At 44.8% G+C, this 21804-nt stretch overlaps 1 protein-coding gene across 2 annotated transcripts in view; it reads left to right on the forward strand.

Annotated features, from left to right (window-relative positions):
* Positions 1-21804, forward strand: part of RBKS (ribokinase) — a 589003-nt gene that overhangs the window by 349267 nt on the left and 217932 nt on the right. For both annotated transcript variants that reach the window (XM_069608728.1, XM_069608727.1), the window contains one exon: positions 16807-16995. In XM_069608728.1, the coding sequence (XP_069464829.1) occupies positions 16807-16995 (189 nt within the window). The remainder of the gene's footprint in view (positions 1-16806; positions 16996-21804) is intronic.

Below are 21804 nucleotides of genomic sequence, written 5' to 3' on the forward strand. Positions count from 1 at the left end.
GATGAGGTGGGTTCTTTTGTCTTCGTAGAGCTAACTAGGAATGCCAAGGGTCTTGCTAGGAAAGGACAGAGAAGTCCTTGATCAGCCTCAAACATCATAATAGTGCTCTGTTAACGCTTCACGAGCTTCCTAACCTGACTGTACATATCCATTCTGTAGTGAGATTCCACAGGGAAAAGCAAAAGACCGGAAGATATTTTTGCTTTCCATCCCCAGATCTATTGCTGCATATATGGATGGGATTGCCCATTGTGCCAAAATTAATTTTGCAATAGGTAACTTTACCTCCATGAAACAATTTGCCAATCTCATGTAGTTTGGCCTTAGAAGTAGGTCTGCAAGACAGCAGAATGAGATTGCTCAGGAACTGCATGGCTGCTGCTTTTTAAGCTCCCGTGTAGCTCATGTTCCAGACGGTCTCCCATGCATCCTTGTGGGGAACATGGCACAATACAAAAAATACGTTTATCTTTCAAACAACCACTCTTTTAACTATCAACAGAATCCAACTAATGAGGGAGACATGCAATTCTTGCAGGAAGTGATTAGTCATGTGCACTGTAAAATCCAAACCCTCCTCATCAACTTCTGTATAGTTTTCCACATCCTCTCTACACATCCTTACCTCCTTGTGGGGCCCTGTTACATTCTCCTGATCTCTTCGATCAGCCTCTATATTTTCCCCATGAACCTCATGTGCTCCATCAAGCTCCTCTGGATGCTTCCCAAATTCCTCCTGATATACTTCACCAACCTCCTCCAGATGGCTACTCCCATCCACCTGCTTCCGATGTGCTTGAGCAACTTCCTCCTGATGTTCGCCAACCTCCTGTTCTCCACCAGCTTCCTGATCTTCCCCACCAACCTCTTCTTATCCTTCACTAACCTCCTCCTGATGTTCACTCTATCCTATGTAACGGTTTATTGAGAGGCCCCCCTCAACATGGGGAGTTCCTTCTCTCCCCAGTCCAGGTGTCACCCAACAAAGTGTTTAATGTCAGTTCTTTGTTCAGCCCGATTTCCAATTCATCTAATACTCATTGGATCCCTCCCCCTGAGCTACCAATGAGCCAAGAACCAGGCCGGTGTACATGAAATATATTTGTATTAATTTGAATTATAGATAATGGAGATCACACTAAAACGACACACGCAACCTTCTATGTGTCTCACAATGTAACTTCTTGTTACATAAATCACACAAGTTGTCTGGGAGAAACACAAATCACAGTTCTTTACTTTCTACAGATTTCACTTCAAGAAATAATCAACACTGGCCAATAAACAAAATCAATTACATATGCAATGCTGGGAAATTTCGATTTTCCTGTGCGCTTAAAAGGCTAGCAGTTTGGATTACAGATTTGTACAAATGCATTTCACCCACACTTTTGCTTTAAAATAAATACAGGGTGATTTAGCAGTTTGTTTTTCAGATCTCCCCCCCACATTGGTCTGTGTTGGGGAAGCCAGCAAGAAAAATCAGGATGTTTGGGAATTTTGGATTTTAGACCTCCCTCCATTTGAAGGCCTGTGTTGGGGAAGCTGAACAGAAAGATTGCCCAATTCAATTACAGGCTATAGTTTTCAGCGCACACTGGGAATGAGCTTTGTTAATTTCGAATTTTAACAAAGAACATCCTGTGGTGTTCCGCCAAATGGAGAATTAATTTAATTTATATTTTTACTTAAATAGGTGAAGGATCTACACAGTTTTGCCCCAACCCCACCAACTATAAAGGGAAAGGGTTGAAGGAAAGCAGATTCCCCACCTTTTGGTTCCAAAGGGTTCAATTCTACTTACATTGAAAACTTCTGTTTAAAGTTCAGGAAAGCCAGCTGCATTTCAGAACCGTCTGAAAGGACAGGACAGGGGTCTGGTCACTGCACTCTCAAAGATGCGCCCCCAGCTCTTCACCATAGGACTCAGTTGGCTTTTAGGCCTTCCCAGCAATAGCCAATTCCACCCAGATACAGTTTCAGCAAAATCTCCTTTTGGTGTTTCCTTGCGGCTGTTTGGCAATTTTCCGCTGTTTTTACAAATAACGCATAATAGTTATGCACATGCAATTTACTCTCCACATACCTTATTTTACACTCCACCAGCACACCAACTCTGGAATTCGGGACATTATCAGAGCAGTCAGAAACACATTTTAGCTTGTCATTACATTTCCCTATTTCACAGGTGGACACATTTTATTTCAACCAATCACCTTGAAAGTATCTAAATAATTAAACATACATGTATGCAGTGTGACTGGTGGTTGCTGCAAAAATGCAACAATTGTGATAGTCCATTTAAACTAATAGGAAATCTTCATGTTATGCAAATTGGAGCTTTCCTGTTTCCGGGCCATTTGCCAGCCTGTGACCAGAGTGTTTTTTCTTTTTATTAGCCTCTTTTAAATGCCATATCATTTGCTGTTTGAAGTGGGTATGCTTCTGGTCATAAATACTCAGGATGCACTGGCCAAGCAGAGATCCCACACTGCAGATAATGAGCTAGGCCGCCCCAGTGATGTCACGAGGCCCTGCAGACATCTGCCATCCTGTCCACTTACCTGAAGGGGACCACCATTTCGATCTGAAAAGCTTCTATTTTCTTGTATTTTTTTCAGAGTTCAGCCTTGATTGCAGCCCCTGTTTTCATTGATACCGTAGATTTCACCTAATCCAATTTCATCTACTCAGAAATCACCTAATATTTGTTTTATTCAAATTGGTTAGGTAAGTAAGTACATTTAAAAACATAGATGGGGTAAGGGGATAGGATAATTTAGGGGGAAGCGGGGTGGGGCGGTGGGTCTCCCTCCGCAAAATAATAAAAAATTAAAAGAAAAGACATTAGATGATTTCTCCTTTAGGTGAAGTGGATTCGGTGAAATCACGGATATCCTGTTTTCACAACTCCACCCCACATTCTAGTCATGCACTGGCCATGCCGTCTTTGTCAACACCTTTTTAGCAGGTCACACTTTATTGCAGTTATAAATAGCTGGGATGCAAGCCATGCTTTCAGTGGTAGAGTCCTTTGTGAAGTTTGCCCAGCAACAAGAAAAAGGTTCTGCCTCTGGCTTACAGGACATTCACATGTGACCCATGGAAACAAAGTTTTTCTTTTAACTTGTTTCAGGTCTTTTGCATGTGAAGCATAATATGCATTACATCTTGTCAACGCACACAAATTCTGTTCCCTGACATCTTTATGTTGGCAGGGGATAATTTTTCACATGTCTTTCCTTAAACTGTAAACACACATGCACAGCCGTTTTGGTGTCAGTGTTTGAAAATCCTGTTTTTCATGTAAAAGGGACCTATAAATGTCTTCTGCCACTGTGAATTAAAATTCTGCTTTTCCTTTTGGAATGACAGATAGGCCTTTTCAACATGGCATTTCCTTGTGTTACTTGGAGAAACCCCACAGTTTGCCTTAATAGGCCCGTGTTCAGTGTGAAGGCTTTGTAATTTCTTTATGAAGGCTGGCAAGTCACTTTTTTAACCAGTGGGCCCTTCAGTTCCATTGGTTTGGCGCCTTTGACTACACCCCACATGCCCCCCGTTCTTCCAGGATTCTTTCGTAGGGCAGAGCTGGGCAGAGTGGGGTTTTCATCCAAAGTCCCCTTTTTTTCTTCTTATATATTTTTCTTTCGGTTGGAGCCCGTCCAGCTCAATTTCCTTCATTATGGAGTGGGCACTCCAGCCTCTCCTTCTGTCTTCGGGTTGGGGGGTGTAGCATGGCACCCCCTTTCCTTCTTCTTTCCGGGTTCCTTGGGGTCCCTCAGACATCCCTCTTGCCTCCAGGCTGGAAGTGAATGAAGTTAATTATGTTGCAAATAGAAAAAGAGAGGTTCAGTACTTTTTACACAACATATTTCCCCGGAATGTTTACACAGAATGGACAAAAACAATAGCAGCATACAATTATAACACAAGACATTTTCACCACTTTACAAAACCTTATTTATTTATTTTGTTTCCCTTTACAATGAGCACTAACCAAATTACTCCCTGTATTTATATGTATTCCTCAAATGGTTCCTCTGCTCGACCTTCATTTGGCTCCTCAATCAGTCGTAAAGCTCTTCTGCGATGGCAGCTTTTCAACTGATTGATGTGGACCAATTTTTTCTTCTGTTTGTTATCCTTTGGGATGCGAATCTTGTAGCCAACAGGTGATATTTTATGTACAATTTCAAAGGCCCCACGCCAAGACGGGAGAAACAACTGCTCCTTGGTATGATTACTTTAAAATTGTACAGTAAACCTTGTCCCCTACTTCATACACTTTCTCGGTGGTCTTTAGATCATACTAGGTCTTCATTCCTTCAGCCAACTTTTCAAAATTGCGCAGAGCATAAGCAAAAGCGTGCTGGAGGTGTTTCCTTACCTTTTCAATGTACTCACGAGTAGTGGACGCATTTATCAACGTCTGCTCCTAAGTTCTGTAGAGCAGATGTTGAGGTAACACCATACTTTGTCCTGTCATAAGCTGAAATGGTGTAGACCTAATAGCCATCAGGACAAGCGGTAATCGGATGTCCCAACTGGGTCCAGAGTTTGCCACAAACTTCTTTGAGATACTCACAATTGTATTGTTATATCTCTCTAGCCCTCCTCCCTCCCCGCGTGGTAGGCAACGTGGATTTTTCCTTTTACCACTAGAATCTCCCACATCTTCATCATCACCTCAGTGGTAAAATGGCTTCCTCGGTCCGACTCCATCCTTTGCGAGAGTTAGAAACGAGAGAAGATGTGGTTAATCATTAGTGCAGTAGTTGTCTCTGCCTTACAATTCGGGGCTGGAAGACATTCTACCCACTTTGTGAACAAACATGTCACAGTCAACATGTACTTGTTTCCTCTAGAAGAGCAAATCACTGGCCCAATGAAATTGACTTGCCAATCTGACCAAGGCAGTTTCATTCCCCTTTTTTTAGGGGAGCTGTGTGTGAGAGTGAACTGGGTTGAAGTTGAGCACACACAAGACACCCCTTTAGGTAAATGTCAAGGTCCTGGCACATGTGTGGTGAGTAGGCAACCTTGTGTAAGATTTCCAATGCCGTATGAAACCCGCTATGACCGTCAGTGGCCGCGTCATGAGCGTGGTTCAACATCAGGCTCCTGAATGAGGTAGATACCACCCAATGGTCAGAGCCAGATAGTGCTCTCCTTACCAACAAACCGTCTTGGATCCAGAACATCTTGGAAAACTTCATTAACACCCGGAGATTCTCTTTACCTGTATAATCCGACTTTATTAGAGGAAAACTCACAGGGTCTTGATAGAATTTTCCAATGATCGGGTCCTCATTCTGTACAGCGATCAAATCTGCATCAGGGGAATCTTTACTCCACTGGGCAGTGAATAGTTCACTATTCACACGAGTTTGTGACCTGGTGACAGCAGCAACTTGGATTTCCCCCAGCAGAGATTCTGTTTCTATGAAATCCCCTTGCAGAGCTCTGTTTTGTCACTTGATCAGCCAGTTTGTTACCAGTGTTATCTGGTCTCTCTATTTTGGAATGCCCTCTTATCTTCTTCCAATAGATGGTCCTCTCATTGGAGGTCACCAGATTGTCAATTGACTGGATCAGTTAGGCATGCTTTAAGGGTTTATTGTAGGCACAAAGCATGTCTCGATTCTTCCAGTTAATCAGGTTCTCCACAAACCCACTCCTTACATAAACAGAGCAAGTAATTGTGACCAGTTCATTGAGTTGATGGTGTACTGCATTGAGGATGGTTTGATGAACGGCCATCAACAACCCGACTACTTTGATCTTCTATTTTGTAACCATCAGAGAGGGTTCTGGGGTATCATTCACCCAGGCATTCCCAATGCCAGCCACTAGTTATTTTTCCCTGTTGTTATCAACATGGTAGGAGCAACCATCCACATAAATTGTGGGTATCCCATGACACGTGTCTTCTTCATAGTCCTTGTGTAGGGAAGTGAAATATGCCTACATGTTCTTGTTGGTCATTAGATTTTCATCTGCAAGATAGTTTTCTTGAACACAATCATGCAAGTCCGCCAAACATTGCGCTAGGGGCCTCTTTGGTCATATCTGACCTCAACAGGAAAGCCTTGCATGGACAAAATCCAGCAAGTAATTCTGCAATTACTAACGTTCCTGCCCGGATTCTGCCACTTTGGAGATACTGCAAGGGTTGGTGAGGAGTCTCGACAATGATGTGCTCCCCTGGATGACTGGGCAGTCATTTTTCAACGCACACACCATTGCCAGGAATGCCTTCTCGGAGTCGTTGAATTTTTCCTCCACAGAGGACAAAGTCTTGATCGCATACGAGATGACTGTGTTGATCTTGTCATGCTTTTGATAGAACATCGCTGTTAGGCAAATAGCTGAGAACCCCTACTCCACGAAGAACTCCTTGTTCTTTATGGGGAAAGCCAAACAAGGAGCCTGGGAAAGGCTTCTTTTCCGTTGTTTAACTACCTCGGCTTGTTCCGTACCTCACTCCCACTTGACTCCGGCCTTTAATTAATGGACCAAGGGTCGAGAGACCTCTGCATAGTCTTCAATGAATTTCCGACTATAATTAGTGATTCCAAGTAGGCTTCCACCTTCTTCGCCTGGGGATTAAGACTCTGAGGGGTGAACTTGTGCCCTAAGAAGTTCACTCGGGTCTTGCACCACTGTGCCTTCTGAAAGGACCGTTTTGCTCCGACTTTCTGCAACTTGGTTAGAACATAGCAGATTTCTGCTATGTGTTCCTCCACAGTTGAGCTCTTGATCAGAACATCATCTATGTAGGCAAGATTTCCCCTTTCGCCCAAGTCAGGCATGGCCTTATGTAGGAAGATGTTGAACTCATTGCCAGAGTTTATGTATCCAAAGGGGGTTCGGGTCCACATATACTGCTGACTCTCAAAGGTAAAGGCAAACTTGTACTGGTCTTCCCTACTCACGGGTACTGGCCAATAGCTGTTGGTCAGGTCAATGGCAGTGTACATCTTTGACCCTTGGATCTGTGCCAGCCCTTGATCGATGTAGGGAAGTGGCCACCTTGACATGTGGACCCGTTTTCTCAACTCCTTCACGTCTGCACATAGTCTCCATTGGCCGTTTAGTTTGAGTACTGGGTTGTTGAGGGTACTGTGGATCGGACAAATTATCCCACGGGATTCTAAGTTCTTAATAATCTCTGTAAGTGATTCCATGGGTGCGAGAGGAAATCACTATTGTTTCACAAATACAGGACCATAGGTATGGTGGTTGAATTAATGGATGTGCGTCCACAGTCATATGAGTCCACTGAAACGATATCTCGGAATTCCAGGAAAACCTGTTTCAGCTTTTGCCTTTGCTCCTCAGTCTCACAAGCATCAGCAAGATTGATCCTTTCCTCAACCATCTGCTTGAAACCTGGAAAGACCGCGGGCTTGGCGATTTCAGCGGCATCCTTCAGTTGGGTGGAGAGATATCTTTTGATGGTGTTGACCTGTACAGTAGGTTCCAGGGTTTTGCGGTAGTGCTCCTTGACTCTGAACACTACCTCCTCCCTCCTGATGCCACAGGTCACCTCTACCCCCCCGTAGGGGCAGGTAGAGTACACCATGAAATTCCCCCCATGACTAGTAAAAATATTTTCTGGAGGAATACTGTTGCTGATGTTGAAACAGTCCTTTGGGATTGGTCCCATGATGTCATTACCTAAATCAATAGAAATAATGTTGGACATCAACCGCCATTCCAACAAAGGTGTCTGCGCCCAAAGTGATACTTTGCTGTTATCCACCAATATTCAAATAGTGTTGTGTTCTAGGTGAACTTGAGGTCTCGCATTTAAATACAAACCTTGTTATTAGAGGTGGAAGTTTAAATTTGTATAGTTTGAGGATCTGTCCTTGTTTTGAGGGTAATATTAAATTGTCACACCTGTCCTGGGATGGTAACCTCTTCTTGCACTTGAGCTTCAATCGCATAAAACAGCAATTGAGCTGACCGGAATGCTTTTTCCATGTTGCCAAAGCCCATGGGCTTAACCCCAAGTCAGGACCAGGCTTTATTGTTAATTGGGTCCAAATTGATTGTGAATCGGTTGAGAATGCCAATGCCCAGATAAAAGGCGGAAGGGACATCTCTCACGACCCAACAATTATGCTTTGCTTTTGTTGCCAATAGAAATATTTAGCATACACCTTCTAGGCAGGAGATGTTTGGAATGTGGGGTTTCCAGACCTACTTCCCATTTGTCATTCAATTTAAATGTGGGAATGGTCTTATCTTTTGGGAGTTTCCTGAATAATACTTAGCTGATGAAGCTCCTTCTATTATTCAGGCACACTCTGGCAAGCACCGGCTCCTCCCCCTCCTTTAACTGAATGCGGAAAAACAACTGTTCGCCCTTTTTCTGAATGTCCATCAAACTTTGAGCGGGTTCTTCCTTGTCAGTTTTCACGGTACTCAAGGTTTCTTTTGATTTTGGACTGGTGTAACATTTCAATGTATCCCCTTCCAGTGTGGATTGGCCCTAAACTGGGTGGGTGGAAGGTTGATTTTCAAGAATGTAGAAGGATTCCCATCACCAGTTTTGTTCTCCTACAGAGATGACCGGTTTGGGACCTGGTTATTCTTGAAATGGAATTCTACCTTCCCAGAAATGTGATCAATTAAATGACAGGTGCCATTCATGCTTATATAACTAGTACTCATTTTTAATTTTATAAGCCGGTTAGTCTGGGTCCATAAGATCTTATTTACATAGTCAGTCAGAGGTGATAACCTTCTCAGGAGATTAAACCCCAGTAAAGAAGTTGTGCCCTCTGGAATCACGAATATCACCAGAAATTTTAATCGATGTCGCCCAATTTTTATTTCCAGATCCGCAGTCCCTTTGACGGAAATGTCATTCCCGTTGATGTTTTGGAGTTCTCCGGGCAGTGGTGTGGGGGGAATTTGGTGGCCCTCGCCCGTCCTGAGTTTCGTTGGTCACAGCCTTTTTGGACAGGATGGTGGCTTGGGATCCAGTATCACCCAGAGCTGATAATTCACATTGATCCTGCACCCTTACCGGTACATAAAATCTGTCTTCTTTCTCCTCCAGGGTGCAAAGAAAGTGTCAGTTATTTGCCAGCCGGTGGTCATTTTCTTAATATTGAACTCCGACACTGTGATCATGGGTGATTTTCTGTGTTGCAGATCGGGAATCTGTAAAGAGCATTTTACAACTAACAATGGGTAGATTTGGGGAATCCTCTTTCTCCTCCGATTCTTTGCTGTCCCCCTTTTCCTGGGGGCAGTTCTCAGAACCTGTTTGGGGGAAGGACACCTCCGTTCCTATTCTATATGGCTCGCATTTTGGGGTTTGAATAGTTTCTAGTTTGGGTAGGTCTCCATACTTACCCCGTCCCACTCAGGGTCTTTTGGGACCCGTTTTACTTAGGGAGGGATCCCCCAATTCCTGAAAGGGAGGATTTCCTTACCTGAATGCTCCAGGGATTCCTCTCTTTCAAAGGGGTTGATCCGGATTTCCTCCACAAAGTGGGTTCTTCTTTGGCCTCTTCTTCTTACCCTTTGCTATTTGGGTTCTAACATTGCGGGTTAGAAGAGCCATTTTCAGGCACTGAGGTTTCTAGGGGTTCTGTCTGGAAAAGAAAGGAAGCTTCCTCTAGGGCTTGGCATCTCCCCTCCACCTGCCCCCCCCCATCAGGAACCTGTGGATTGTCAGATGTTTCCTCCCATCATTCCCCCCGACCCCCATGCATCAGCCCTGGGCGTTTGGGCATTCTGGGAAGCAGGGTTAGGTTGAGAGTTGGACTGAGCCCTCAGCATGTGCCCCAGAAGAGCTGAAGAGCCCAGTGCGGACTGCAGCAGGCAGAGAAACCAAAGACTGAAAGCGGCAAGACAAGAAGAGACACGGATCACTTGTCACCGGTTTGCCGCAGAAAGAAAGAAACACGCTAGCAAGAGCCGGTGAGTCCCCAACGGGGCGTTCGGGCAGCCATGCAGCATGCAACTAAGCTATAAAACAAACTAAGTATTGAAAAGTGGCAAAGCCGGTGGGCATTTTGTTAAATGGGAAAACTGAAGAGAAGCCAAGGACTTACCAGTTTGTGAGTGTATGAAATAGACACGTAAGAAAATCCCTGACTGGATACTATACCAGGCAGATTCAGTACTAGATACTGCAAAGTCGGGAAGACATCACGGTTGGAAGTGTGCAAGGCCCGCAGAAGAAAAGCTCACACAGGAGGGTAAATCAAACAAAGTAAAGCTGCAAGCATGTTTATGAGAAGTCCTGGCAGTAGAGTATACCGAGCAGTTGCAAGAAAGCCCTGGCAAGAGACTATACCAGGCAGTTACAGGTGTGAATAAGAAAGCCCTGGTAGGGAAATACACCAGGCACGGACAAACTGAACAGTGCATAAGAGATACATTTCCACAGAAAGGGGTCCTGAGAAAGATATATTAGGACGAGCAAAAGTCTGTGTAAAGCCAGAGAAAAGAGGATGGAAAATCTGGCAGGGGAGTACACCGGGTATCCTAACAAGATAAAAGATAAAGAAACAAGTTGTCTTGCTATGTTGTGAAGGAAGAGAAACTCAATGAACTGATATCTTTTGGAGATACAACAGAGGGAAGAGAAATCCAGGGGAAGGGAATCGCCCTCTGGAACAACGAACGCTATCCTTCTGGGCCTTTTGTGTTGATGTTCTGTATTTTTCTTTTGAACATTTATCAATCACTCAAGGCCAAAGACATTACCCTTTTCATCTTAGAGTTTATTTTATTAGCGTGTGAGGGTCAGAATAGTGCTTTGGACACAGGACAGTTTTGTTTTGGACATTCTGACATCAACAGAACCTTAGTTTTGGTTTTAGATAGGGAAACGCCTCTAGTGCAGGGACGAAGAGGCATTTCCGCACCCCCTTTTATTCTAATAAAAGTCTTTGACCAAAACTGTAAATCCCTTGTATCCGAGTCTCATTCCTGACCATTCACATATGCCATAATACATGTTTGCTAATGTACTTCGCGAACACAGATACTTTTATTCTGTGCTATGAACTGTTTGGTTGCTATGGAGGAATTAACATGCACAAAACTGGAGGAGGTGAACAATGTGGGTCACGCACATGCATGCCAGCGGGTATACAAAATTGTGCTCCATTCGTTACCCCCCAGATGGGGTCATCATTCTATAATACGATGACACACTTGGACAGTATTCATACACAGGACTTGTATATTGTGTTCATCAGTTCGATGAAAAGGTTAGCTCAGGATCTATGTTTAAACTTATGCTAATTGATCTCTGAATAAAGATAAAGTGCTGTACCCTTTGGTGCAGTGTGAACACCCTGCCGCCTCCTCTCTCCATTTTCCAGACCTTTTCAAGTCCAGGGAGTCTTAAGTCATGTTGGTTATCCATTGGGTGTTGATTCTGATTTCACTGATGGTGCTTGCAGCATACATTTTTTGACATCTACTTATGATGATGTATATTGTAAATGTACGTCTGCAGTTAATGAAACATCAATGACCCTAACTTTCTGCTCTAATGATTTCTGCAAGTCGGTAGCTTGGTAAGAGCTATTGACAAGTTGAGCAGAGGAGACTCTTGTGGCAGCCTAAGATTCTTCATTCTAGTCAAGTAGTACATGCACTTTCGATTGTTTTAGGTCTGTCGCTGGGACATAGCTGATTCCTAAAGGCCACTGGCTTGCGGTATATCATCATAGGATTTCAATGTATTGGACAGTGTCTGAGTCTAATAAAAGTAATTGCCAATTTCTGTGCAGTACTATCTGAATGTTGACTGGAAATAGAGGCAAGCATGAACCCATAAGGCAGGGGTAAAAACATCAAGTTGCAACCAGTCACCTGCACCCTCGTTTCTCTACATGCACACAGTAAAGCACCTCTTACTGGCCAACTTGCCAATGGCTAGTCTCAAGTGCAGAGTTTGATTCCTGCCATAAGGGAACTTTATACTTTGATTTTTCTCATTTAAAGCAACATTGCCATGGTCTGTTTGTTTTTTCCTTTTTCTTCTTTTCACAGCATGTTATTAGTATAACATGGTTATTAGTCTTGGGAGGATAGCTCAGGGGCAACGTGCTCGCCTTGGAAGCAAGATGACACGGAGCAACACAGGTTCCATCACCGGTTCCGCGGTTAGAAACCGCTGGGTATTAAGCGCGTTATAAATATCATACCATAACTGGCATTTACGAATCATATAAGGTGTTGTCTAGACTAAGAATGCCATTACTGCTGCAAGTTATAACCATGTTATGCCCTGAAGAAGCTCTAGAGTGCGAACAAGTGTAGACGGGGCACATACAGTACAAGGATATCAGGTAATATTTTCCCCCCAATAATATCACCATATGTATGGTCGTCCGTAAAGGCCATTAGCGATATTATTATTGGGGATACTTTTTGGGGTAAATGGGAGCGGGGGCTGCGGGGGTGTTCCCTACTCCCTTTAAAATAATATAAGGGTTGCGGGGGCCCGCAAAAATATGGCGCCATTCTTGTATCTCGATATTTTTGCAGGGATATTAACACATGGACCCAGTACAAGATGCATACAGTATAAATGGACATTTTCATTACCATGTAATCACAGCACGTATAGACAGACATTACTAATTGTATCAAATCAATTTGGTCATGGGACATACAGTAACATACGCATTACCATGTAGGAACACATATGGATGTTTCTAATTGTTTTTCTTGAATACTAATGTTTCTAATAGACCCACTGTCATTTCATCTGTCATGCATATTGACATCTTCATTTGCTATGTATGAATATTTCTGAAAAAACATTTTTGAAAAACTTAAGCAAAAAAAATCACCAAACCCATTTGGTGCTTTGAAAGTTATCCTAATAATAAGTACACAACTATTAACCAGTAGTGCACTCCTTGCACTCAAGCAAATGTTCTCTTTCTATACTGTCCTAGACGACACTGTGGCTCCCTCCGTGCAAAGGCTCCTGCAGTTGTACATATTCGCTCGTGCTAAATGTTGCAGAATTCACTCTGCCTCATTTAATAAAGGGGTCCCAGGATTCGAACTTGGATCGTCAGGTGCAAAGTCCAGAGCCTTACCCACTAGGCTACTGGAACGTCTGGTAAAAACACTTGTGAATACCATCGTACTCTGAGGAAAATTAATATTGAAGTACAGCTTTCCACGTTTAAAGGATGTGCACATTTTATAATTTGCTTGCAACATTATAGGAAACGCCCCTCCTCGCATGGGATATTTTCCAGTTGTTAATAATGTATTAATCAATCAAATGGAAATGTTTATTACAAGTGGGGGCTAAGAAAATTCTCCCCCGCCACCCCCTAACCTATGACACCCCTGCACGTTGCGCGACCTCTGCTGGTGGGATCCCACAGTGAATGGTTTCCATTTCCAGCACTGCCTGCTCACAAAGGTAATAGAGAACCGTGGAACGCTGGAGGGGGTCCGTCCTGCAATCCTCCCAACTCCTATTCCCATTGCTTGAGGACTAGGATGATATGATATAATAGTTTATTTATATAGCGCCTATACACAATGTGTGTCAAAGAGCTTGATGCCTGTTTGGAGCAGAGTGCGCTGTTGAAGAAGCGCAGCGAAGGCGGCAAGGCATTGGGGAGGAAAATGGAGGACTGCCTCCTCCACTCCCACACACAGATTTCTTTATGCAAGTTGATACACTGAATGGCCAATCAAAATAGTTGAGTGTGCTGAACCACCAATGAAAACCGGTGCACTTGGCTCCGTGTGTCTGACCATTAAAGCTTTGGAGACCGTCTCAATGTTTTCCCAACAGCAGATGTTTTAGCTCTGGGTGAGAGTCCAACCTCTCTTCGCCAGACCTAAAAACTGGACCATTCTGTCCGCATGGAAGCTCACATTTTCCAGTGTGACAGGGCTCAAGTCGCGGGTACACGTGGGTGAACGGAGTCCGTCCCCCCACTTTTTTCAGGATTTCCATTTCCCCCACTTTTTTCAGAGGGCACCTTGATATGCTAATTTCTGGTCACCATATTCAATTGTTATATTAATGAGTCCTCCCCCTCCCCCCCTGCCAGTGTTGCCTTATGCAAATCTCGCTGATCTCAAGCACACAATGCCAGCATATCTGGCATCTAGTGTGCACTTTATTGATGCCAGGCTAATTTTATTCCTGGCATTCAAAACCTTTTCTCTCCAGCTCCAACTTTCACCCGGGGTGCTTTATTTATTTATATACACGGACGAAAGAACCCTGCATTCCTCTAATAAACTTCAAAGCGGAGGATCAGGTACATCTGGTCTCCAAGCCACAGACATTCCAGTTTGGACAGGCCCCAGCTTTCTGGCAAACAGTTCCAGGAAGATCTGAAAGGCAAGCGCAAATGTTACAGGCTAAGCAAACAAGCAGACTCGATACCTTTGCAAGCATTCACTTGACATGCTTTTGTCCTCGAACCACATGAAAGAAATTAAAAGAAAGCTTCCCAGCAGTAAAGTTAAACACAAGCGCCTCCAATAGACATACATAAAAAAGCAGGAACAGCTGACAAGCAGCCTTTGCGCTCCTAAGTATTCAGCGCAACGTTCACCCGTTCACTGCTACACAAAACAAACCAGAAAGAAAAGTTACCGAAATGAATGGATTACGGTTACCCAAACCGACCAATGTTTCTTGAGACCTTCAAAATCCAAGTGTTTAATCGGAAGACGATCCAGTGCTTCCGGAGCATAGGTCAGGAAACTATTAGGATCAGGTCAGAGGTCGCATGCTTCCCTTGTTGAACGGCCATTTTCCTTCATTTTTTTTCATAGGGCCAAGACAGAAATTACTTCCTAGAGCCGTGTTTAAGTGTTTAAACCATGATGGCGTGCATAAGGCCGTCACTGAATTAAGCATCTTCCCGCGAGGTCCTCTACACACACGCAGAACAATTGTAAACATTGAGCGTACATTTTAGGAACGCCCTCGCTTGTATAGTGTTTCTTTTAACACTGCTGCTTGATCGCTACCGATCTGGACTCTCAAAGGCTAGACATATCCTTCGGTGTGAATCACCAAATCTAAATGTGGGCCCACATGCGGCATCACCTTAGTCGACATGGGCAGCAATGCGTGCCACTCCAATGCAAGAACCGTGATTCGGGTCTTCCTCTTCTACTTGTCACATCACACTTTGATCGCAATATCGATCTAGCGTGTCTTGGCAAAGCGTTCTGTCCTGAGCATTGATCACAGTTCTTGTACGCTCTCTGGGCATATAGATCCTTTGTCGCTCATATTCTACTGCGGCATCTTCCACGTGCCTCCGTTTCAGTGGCCATCTTATAGTAACTGCATAAAAGCATGCATAGTCCACAGGGAGGAAGCACTATGAAGGGCAGGCATCATACTCTGCTTCCTTTCGGACTCGCTCTTACTTTTCTTTTTTCTTCAGTCCCTCTCTTGGGGTAGTTCAATTGGCTACAGGTGAGTCAGGAGGACCGGGATTCCCATAGTAGACTCCACAAACTCCTAGCTAATCCCTCTCTCCGGTCTCTCCTACATGACCTTCTAGCTGTTTATGCCCGAGCCAAACGTTCCATAAGGGATATTGTCCTCCTCGTGGATAGATACATAACTCGAACATCTGAAATCAACTCTGTTACATAGGCCGTCTTCCAAATGACGCACATCATCAAACAAGGCTCTCCCCGGCATCCCTAGTAAGTAAAAGACAGGGGTGGGTGACTTCATGATGCGTTCTAGAGTAGAGTATGCCACTATCTGAACAGGTTCCAAGCCTAACCTCAGCTTGAAAGTTGGCTACGATTCACAGTCTTATGCCTTATTCACAAGTGCATTCATAAATGTACCTTGACATATCTTAGTCACATGAGTTTAGTCTAGCTTTCCGAAGCCCCTGAGATCATCCGGAGAAAGTGGCACTTAAAGTTCCTTCCTGAAAGTGCTCTAAAGCCGAGGCAGGGGATTGGCAATCTGGGCATCCTTGGCAATCCTACTTTCTCCGGAGCTCCCATCACATGTAAATGACACTCCTCAAGATCAGAGTCTCCCTAAAAAGAATAGTTTTACACAACCAAGTGACACTGCCTCAATAAAACTCCAGCACTAACGACCAATCCTAAAGAGCAGTACACACCATGGAGCAAATCACTAATTTACTCGCCGAGTGTCGTGTCCTGGTTGTGGGCATGCACCTAACCTTGGCCAGAGCCCACAGAAAGGAATTTCAGTGCAGGCCTCCGTAAGATCAGGCTCGGCGCTTGAGCACGGTGTGGTGGGCTGGTGGTGGCATGGCCGGATGGTGAGTTCTAGGTGGATGTTGAGTTCATTATTACAACATGAAGTCTAACCCCACATCTTTTTTCAAAATTCCTTCAGTTGGCTTGAGCAATCAAGACCTCCACTGCTCTAAAGCCATCAATTTCATGTATCATCCAATTTCTTTCATTATTCTTCACTATACAAAACAACTAGTTGTACATGGATGTTGAGGTCGCCATTGGCAGACAGGTTCCTCGAGGGGACTTAATGGCCTTTCAGACATCCAACCTGGCCCCATTGAGAGGAAGGGGGACGCCAAAGTAGCAGATCACGGGAACCTGAGTAAACCTTGCCGTGGCACTGGAGGCTGAGAGTCAGATACTGAGCAATGGCTTTTTATTCTTCAACACCTAAACCTCATGGCACACACTGAAGAGGTGGAACCTGACTGTACGCGCTTAATGTTGCTCAGTTGGACACAAAAAGCTGTTACATAAAGGTAATAAATCACCATAGTATAATTTTCTCTTTCTTTTGTGCAGGCAGAAATCCTAACCGGTGTTCCAGTCTGCAGCCCTAAAGCAGCTGAGAAGGCGGCATCCATATTGCTGGAGAGAGGCTGTAACTTGGTCATCGTAACCCTGGGAGCAGAAGGTTGCGTGCTCCTATCTGCGGGCGGATCCACCCCAAAGCATATCCCTGCGGAGAAAGTCAAGGCCGTGGACACTACGGTATGTCTTGTGCACCATCTTCACTGGATCCTTTCAAACAAATACATCTGACTTTCCTTCAAACTGTACAGTGACAAATCAGCAAAATTCACAAAAAGCAATTTTATGATGTTACACTGATATTCATAGTCCCCAATCCAAGGTCCAAGAAGCGGTGGGTCGATTCACAATGTAGTTGTATTGTACTAGGAGCTTCTCGAGCATGAAGGCCTGTAATGATGGTAATGTGTGCACTATGAAAGACTACTTACATTTAATGAGCAGGAGCTGAAAGCAACTCTTGGGTATCCGGCATCACCCCGGTAGCAGGAGCTGCCTCTGGCGAACTAGCAGCTAGCCCCAGGTTGCACATAGTGTTCCGCCAATCTGATTTTTACATGAGATGCACTCTTTAACCTTTTATTGATTATATATGACCCATCATGCTTTATATGTCTTATACAGTTGCCATAATGCTCTTTTAAACAACTTCCCAAACAGTAGATGTCAGGTAGGTGAGTTTGTACGGCACTAGTTGGCCTGGGGAGTCACCAACTCCTAGTTGGTGTTTGCGTTTCGCCAATTATCTATATGGTTCTTCTATTTATAGTGCTTTTTAAAATGAATGACACAAAACATTAAATGCAATTTAGATCATATATTTTGTGTGTATGTATAGGCACACGCACATATACACATGTACTTAAAATGGACACATCTAATAGTGTTTTGCAGGAGCCACAGTGTAGACAATGTTACATGGGATTCTTTATATAGGAAAATGAGAAAAGGTTTTTCCTCTATAACTTTTGACCTCTTTATGAAATGCCACTAAATTGGGTTGGGCCATTGGTTGGATAAATCCGAACAGGCCTGTCGAATTTGCTCAACTTTCATTTTACCTGGCATTTTCCTTCTACCCAAAAAAGCATTCCTTATACCCAAAAAGCATACTTTCAGAACAAATATATCGAAATCGATCTTTATTTTCGAGGTTATTAGCATATACATATCACATACCAGAAACTGATGCATGCCATAGGTTTTAAAAGACTCGTATCAGCCAAATTATTCATGCTTAATCTAGAATTAAGCGTAGAAGTTTCGGTGGCAAACGTCTTCATTTGGGCTGGTGGTGTTGCCGCTACTACAGGTGTCTGACCTAGAACCCCTGCAATCTATTCCCCTGGCCCTCGTCTTCAGGGCCTGGCTCCTACCAGCCTCTGGGCCCAGGTTCTCATTAGGCTTTCAACCGTAGCTTTCCCTGTCAGTTTGGCCTTGTGTTAGTTGGCACGATGACTCAGTTACTTTAACCACTTGAACTTCTATATCTTCCCAAGCAGGTGCCCTATTTGGTTTGTCCCATGCAGGTTCTCTCCTTCTGACTGTGAATGATATGATAATATAACATAACATAATGATATGATATGGCATTTGTAATGCACCTTATACAGAAGTGTTTCAAGGTGCGACGAGGCAAGGAAGGGGGAACAGAGGGAGGACAGAGACAACGATCTTACTAGGCCAAGTGACATTGAGATCGCGCAAGTGCAGGGGAGGGGGGAAGGGAAGCGCCAGGGGAAAGGGGAGGGGGCAGTGCTGTACATGGGATCAAAACAATAACAAGAAGTTCGGCCAGCAGGTGGAGGTGCAAGGGCAAGTGCAGACAGCAGGTGTCCAAAAGTGCAGGTAGGGGGACTGTAGGGTTACGGACACAGCCCCAAGGCCAAGGGGTGCCGCGAGGCAGGGCGGGTGTGCTTCTTCGGTTGCCGTCTGATTTCTTTTATTCGGCTCTGGTGTGGAACCGGACAAGGTGCTCGAGGTGTTCATCAAATCATCAGCTTGTCTTCTGTACATGTAAAATCACACTTTGATTTAAGTTTCTTGGGGCGGTTCTTATACTTGTGAGTAATGGGTGCCCCTGACCACAGCTCTTTTTTTTTCTGTGTCTAAGGCATATTTTCTCTTGGGAAATGCTGGCCTTGTTTTCTGAACTGGACATCTGCTGACCACTTCGCTTAGCTGAGGGTAGACTGTGGGGGAGCCCTGGGGATATCTCCATGTACCGCCTCAAGGGGTCACATCACAGAGAGGGTGGTTCTTCCATGCCATCAGAGTTCCACAGTCTCCCTCAAAGGAGGATACGCGGGTGACGGTTGGGATAGTCCCAGCATTTATCACATTTATTGTGTCTAGTTGCTGCCATTCTATGACAAACATGTCCCTGGACCTAGTATGATAGCAACAAATGTTTGTCGCCTCCCCCTCCCTTTGCTTCCCCCCCCATATCCCCAGCACTATCTGAAATGTTAGGCCTAGTATGGTAGTCGCTTGTTTTTTTTCCTCTCCCTCCTTTCTCCTTCCCCTCCCTCACCTCTAGTTAATCTATGGCTCTGCCAGAAATGTCGTCAGGCCTAGTACGGTAGTCGCCTGTCTGTTTCCCATTTCCTTCCTATCTATGTTTTAGCTCTTGCGCTATCTGAAATGTCGTCAGGCCGAGTACGATAGTTAATTTCACATTCTTATTGTTCATGGCCTGTAAGAATGTCATTGTATTTTCCCTTGTTCCCTCCCTTGCTGTGAAGCGCTTTGAAACACATTGTGTATAGGCGCTATATAAATAAACTATCATATCATAACACATAGGCATACCTGACTTCATCCGCTGAATCCCACCCTGCCTGCCCTCAGGATCACTAAATGTAAGGTCCGGTCTCAAATTAGCAGACGTGTCTGTCTTAACGTGCTGCTGGCCCAGCTGCATGCCCAGTCTTACCTGGGAAGAGGCCATGCGTCTGCAGAAACAGTTCCCAGTTTAGATGAGGCCTGGTGCTCCATGACACTCTTATCTTCTTCTCTGTCTTCCGGCTTTTCCTAAGCCTGCGTGCATCACATCAGCGACATACTGTTGACGCAGTCAGGGTGGCCGGAGTATTTGCCACCCCTGTCTCTCAACCTAGCAGCTGTTTGTAAGATGTTGAGTCGTTATGGGAGGTACAAGGGGTGAGTACTGCTAAACGTAAGAAACTCTGCTAGAACCCTTTTTACATTATTTTCAAAGTGGCCCTGCCTTTGTGCCTCCCTGAGTTAAGAGTCTCAAGGGCAGCAAAAGGGCTACAAGTTAGTCGGCAGTGGTAGCAGCAAATTACCCCTGATGACCTCTAAGGATGTCCAAGTTAGGAGGGTGTGACACGGCCAGGCACCTGGACTTGTCAAGATGGTAACCCCTCTCAGTTCTGGGTGCGAGGTCTACCAGGCAGCCATCCAGAGCAAGGACTAGCCCTGAGGTGGATGGTGGCAGCAGATAGGCCCCATTTCCTGCCCCCGCTGTCCCAGCATGTTTCTTTACAGATCCTTGTGTCCAGAGTTGCCTCACAGTTCTGATAATGGCCAGTGTTTCTCTTCGCTTAAGAAACCGTCAGCCTGATGCAAACCCCACCAACAAAGACCCAGCAAGGGAATCCACATCAGTACCGCTCAACCAGACCAGCGAAGGAAAACCGCAATGAGAATGTACAGCGCTGCAGAGATCCGATTGCACAGCATACCGATAGAAGAGCGAGAAACTAGCTGCAGCCACACAAAGACCCATCAAGGAAATCCACATCAGTGCTGTACAACCAGACCAGCGAAGGAAAACCGCAATGAGAAGGTACAGCGCTGCAGAAATCACATCGCCACAGCATACCGGCAGAAGAACGAAAAACTAGCTGCAGCCACACACAGACACAGCATGGAAACCCATGTCCTGGCTGGCAACTCCCACCGCAGAGTTTGCTTAAACAGGTACAGTCCACTAACCCACCAGTGGCCAAAAGTGGGAAAAGAACCCTCATTCCCCAAACTTTAGAGAAATGGAGCCTACAACACGAGCTGGGCCATTGAACTTTCTACGCTGCCGTTTTTGGTATGCGTGGGGAAAGTGGGCAGGGCTTAGTTCCATTTTTATGAATTTTCCTCACTCATACATGCCCCGAACTTGGCCAGGGAATGCTGTCCGATCCTCACGGGGGGAGGGAGAGTTAAGCAGAGGACAGGAAGTGTGTTTTTTTGGGTGAGGTCAGAGTTGGAGATGGAGGACAGCCAGGAGGACGGAGGGAGAAGCGGCTTGTGCAGGAGATTCGTTGAGCATCTGAGGTATTCATGTAGAATTGAAAGTGCTTCTGCAGTCTGAGTGTGAGTGTTTCTGTAGCAAGTGAGTAGAGAGATTAGTGTAGGGAGTAAATGTGAATTAAATGGCAATGGGTGAAACGAGGTTGTTTGAGTAGTTGGTGGGAGGAGGAGAGTAGTTGTAGAAGGTTATGAGGTGGAGGGCAGCAGTAGTAGGAGGAGGGGAGTGGTAAGAAAAGGAGAGTATTAGTAGGTGGGGGAGGGGAGTAGGAGTGTAATAGCAGAACAGAGGAGTATTGAAGTGATGTGGAAGGGGAAGTAACATCAAAGGGTGGAGATGAGAAGTATGAGGAGTGAAACATCGGAGGCACACAAGATTGGTGGTCGAAAGATGGTGAGACTGTGAGAGTAGAAAGGAGCAAATGAGCATGGGTGCGAGTAACCCAGCCTGAATTCAATAGAATTCACTGTCTCGATTCCCCATTAGAACACTAACCCTTGGATAGAGCACAGACAGCTATGAAGTCCCTGAGGGAGCTCAGACAGCCGGCACTTGAGGTCACCATATGTATATAAGACAGTAGGAGTCAACATTCAGAACAGAAGCACTACCAGGGGTTACAGATGGCTGTTTCTAGGGAGAAGAGTCCTACCAAGGCGAGAGAGGGACACAGACGGCCCTAGGCCCCCTAGAGAAAAAAAGAAAACCCCCTGAACTGC

This window comes from Ambystoma mexicanum, chromosome 4q (genome assembly GCF_040938575.1).
Source record: "Ambystoma mexicanum isolate Mex_15411 chromosome 4q, UKY_AmexF1_1, whole genome shotgun sequence".
NCBI lineage: Eukaryota > Metazoa > Chordata > Amphibia > Caudata > Ambystomatidae > Ambystoma > Ambystoma mexicanum.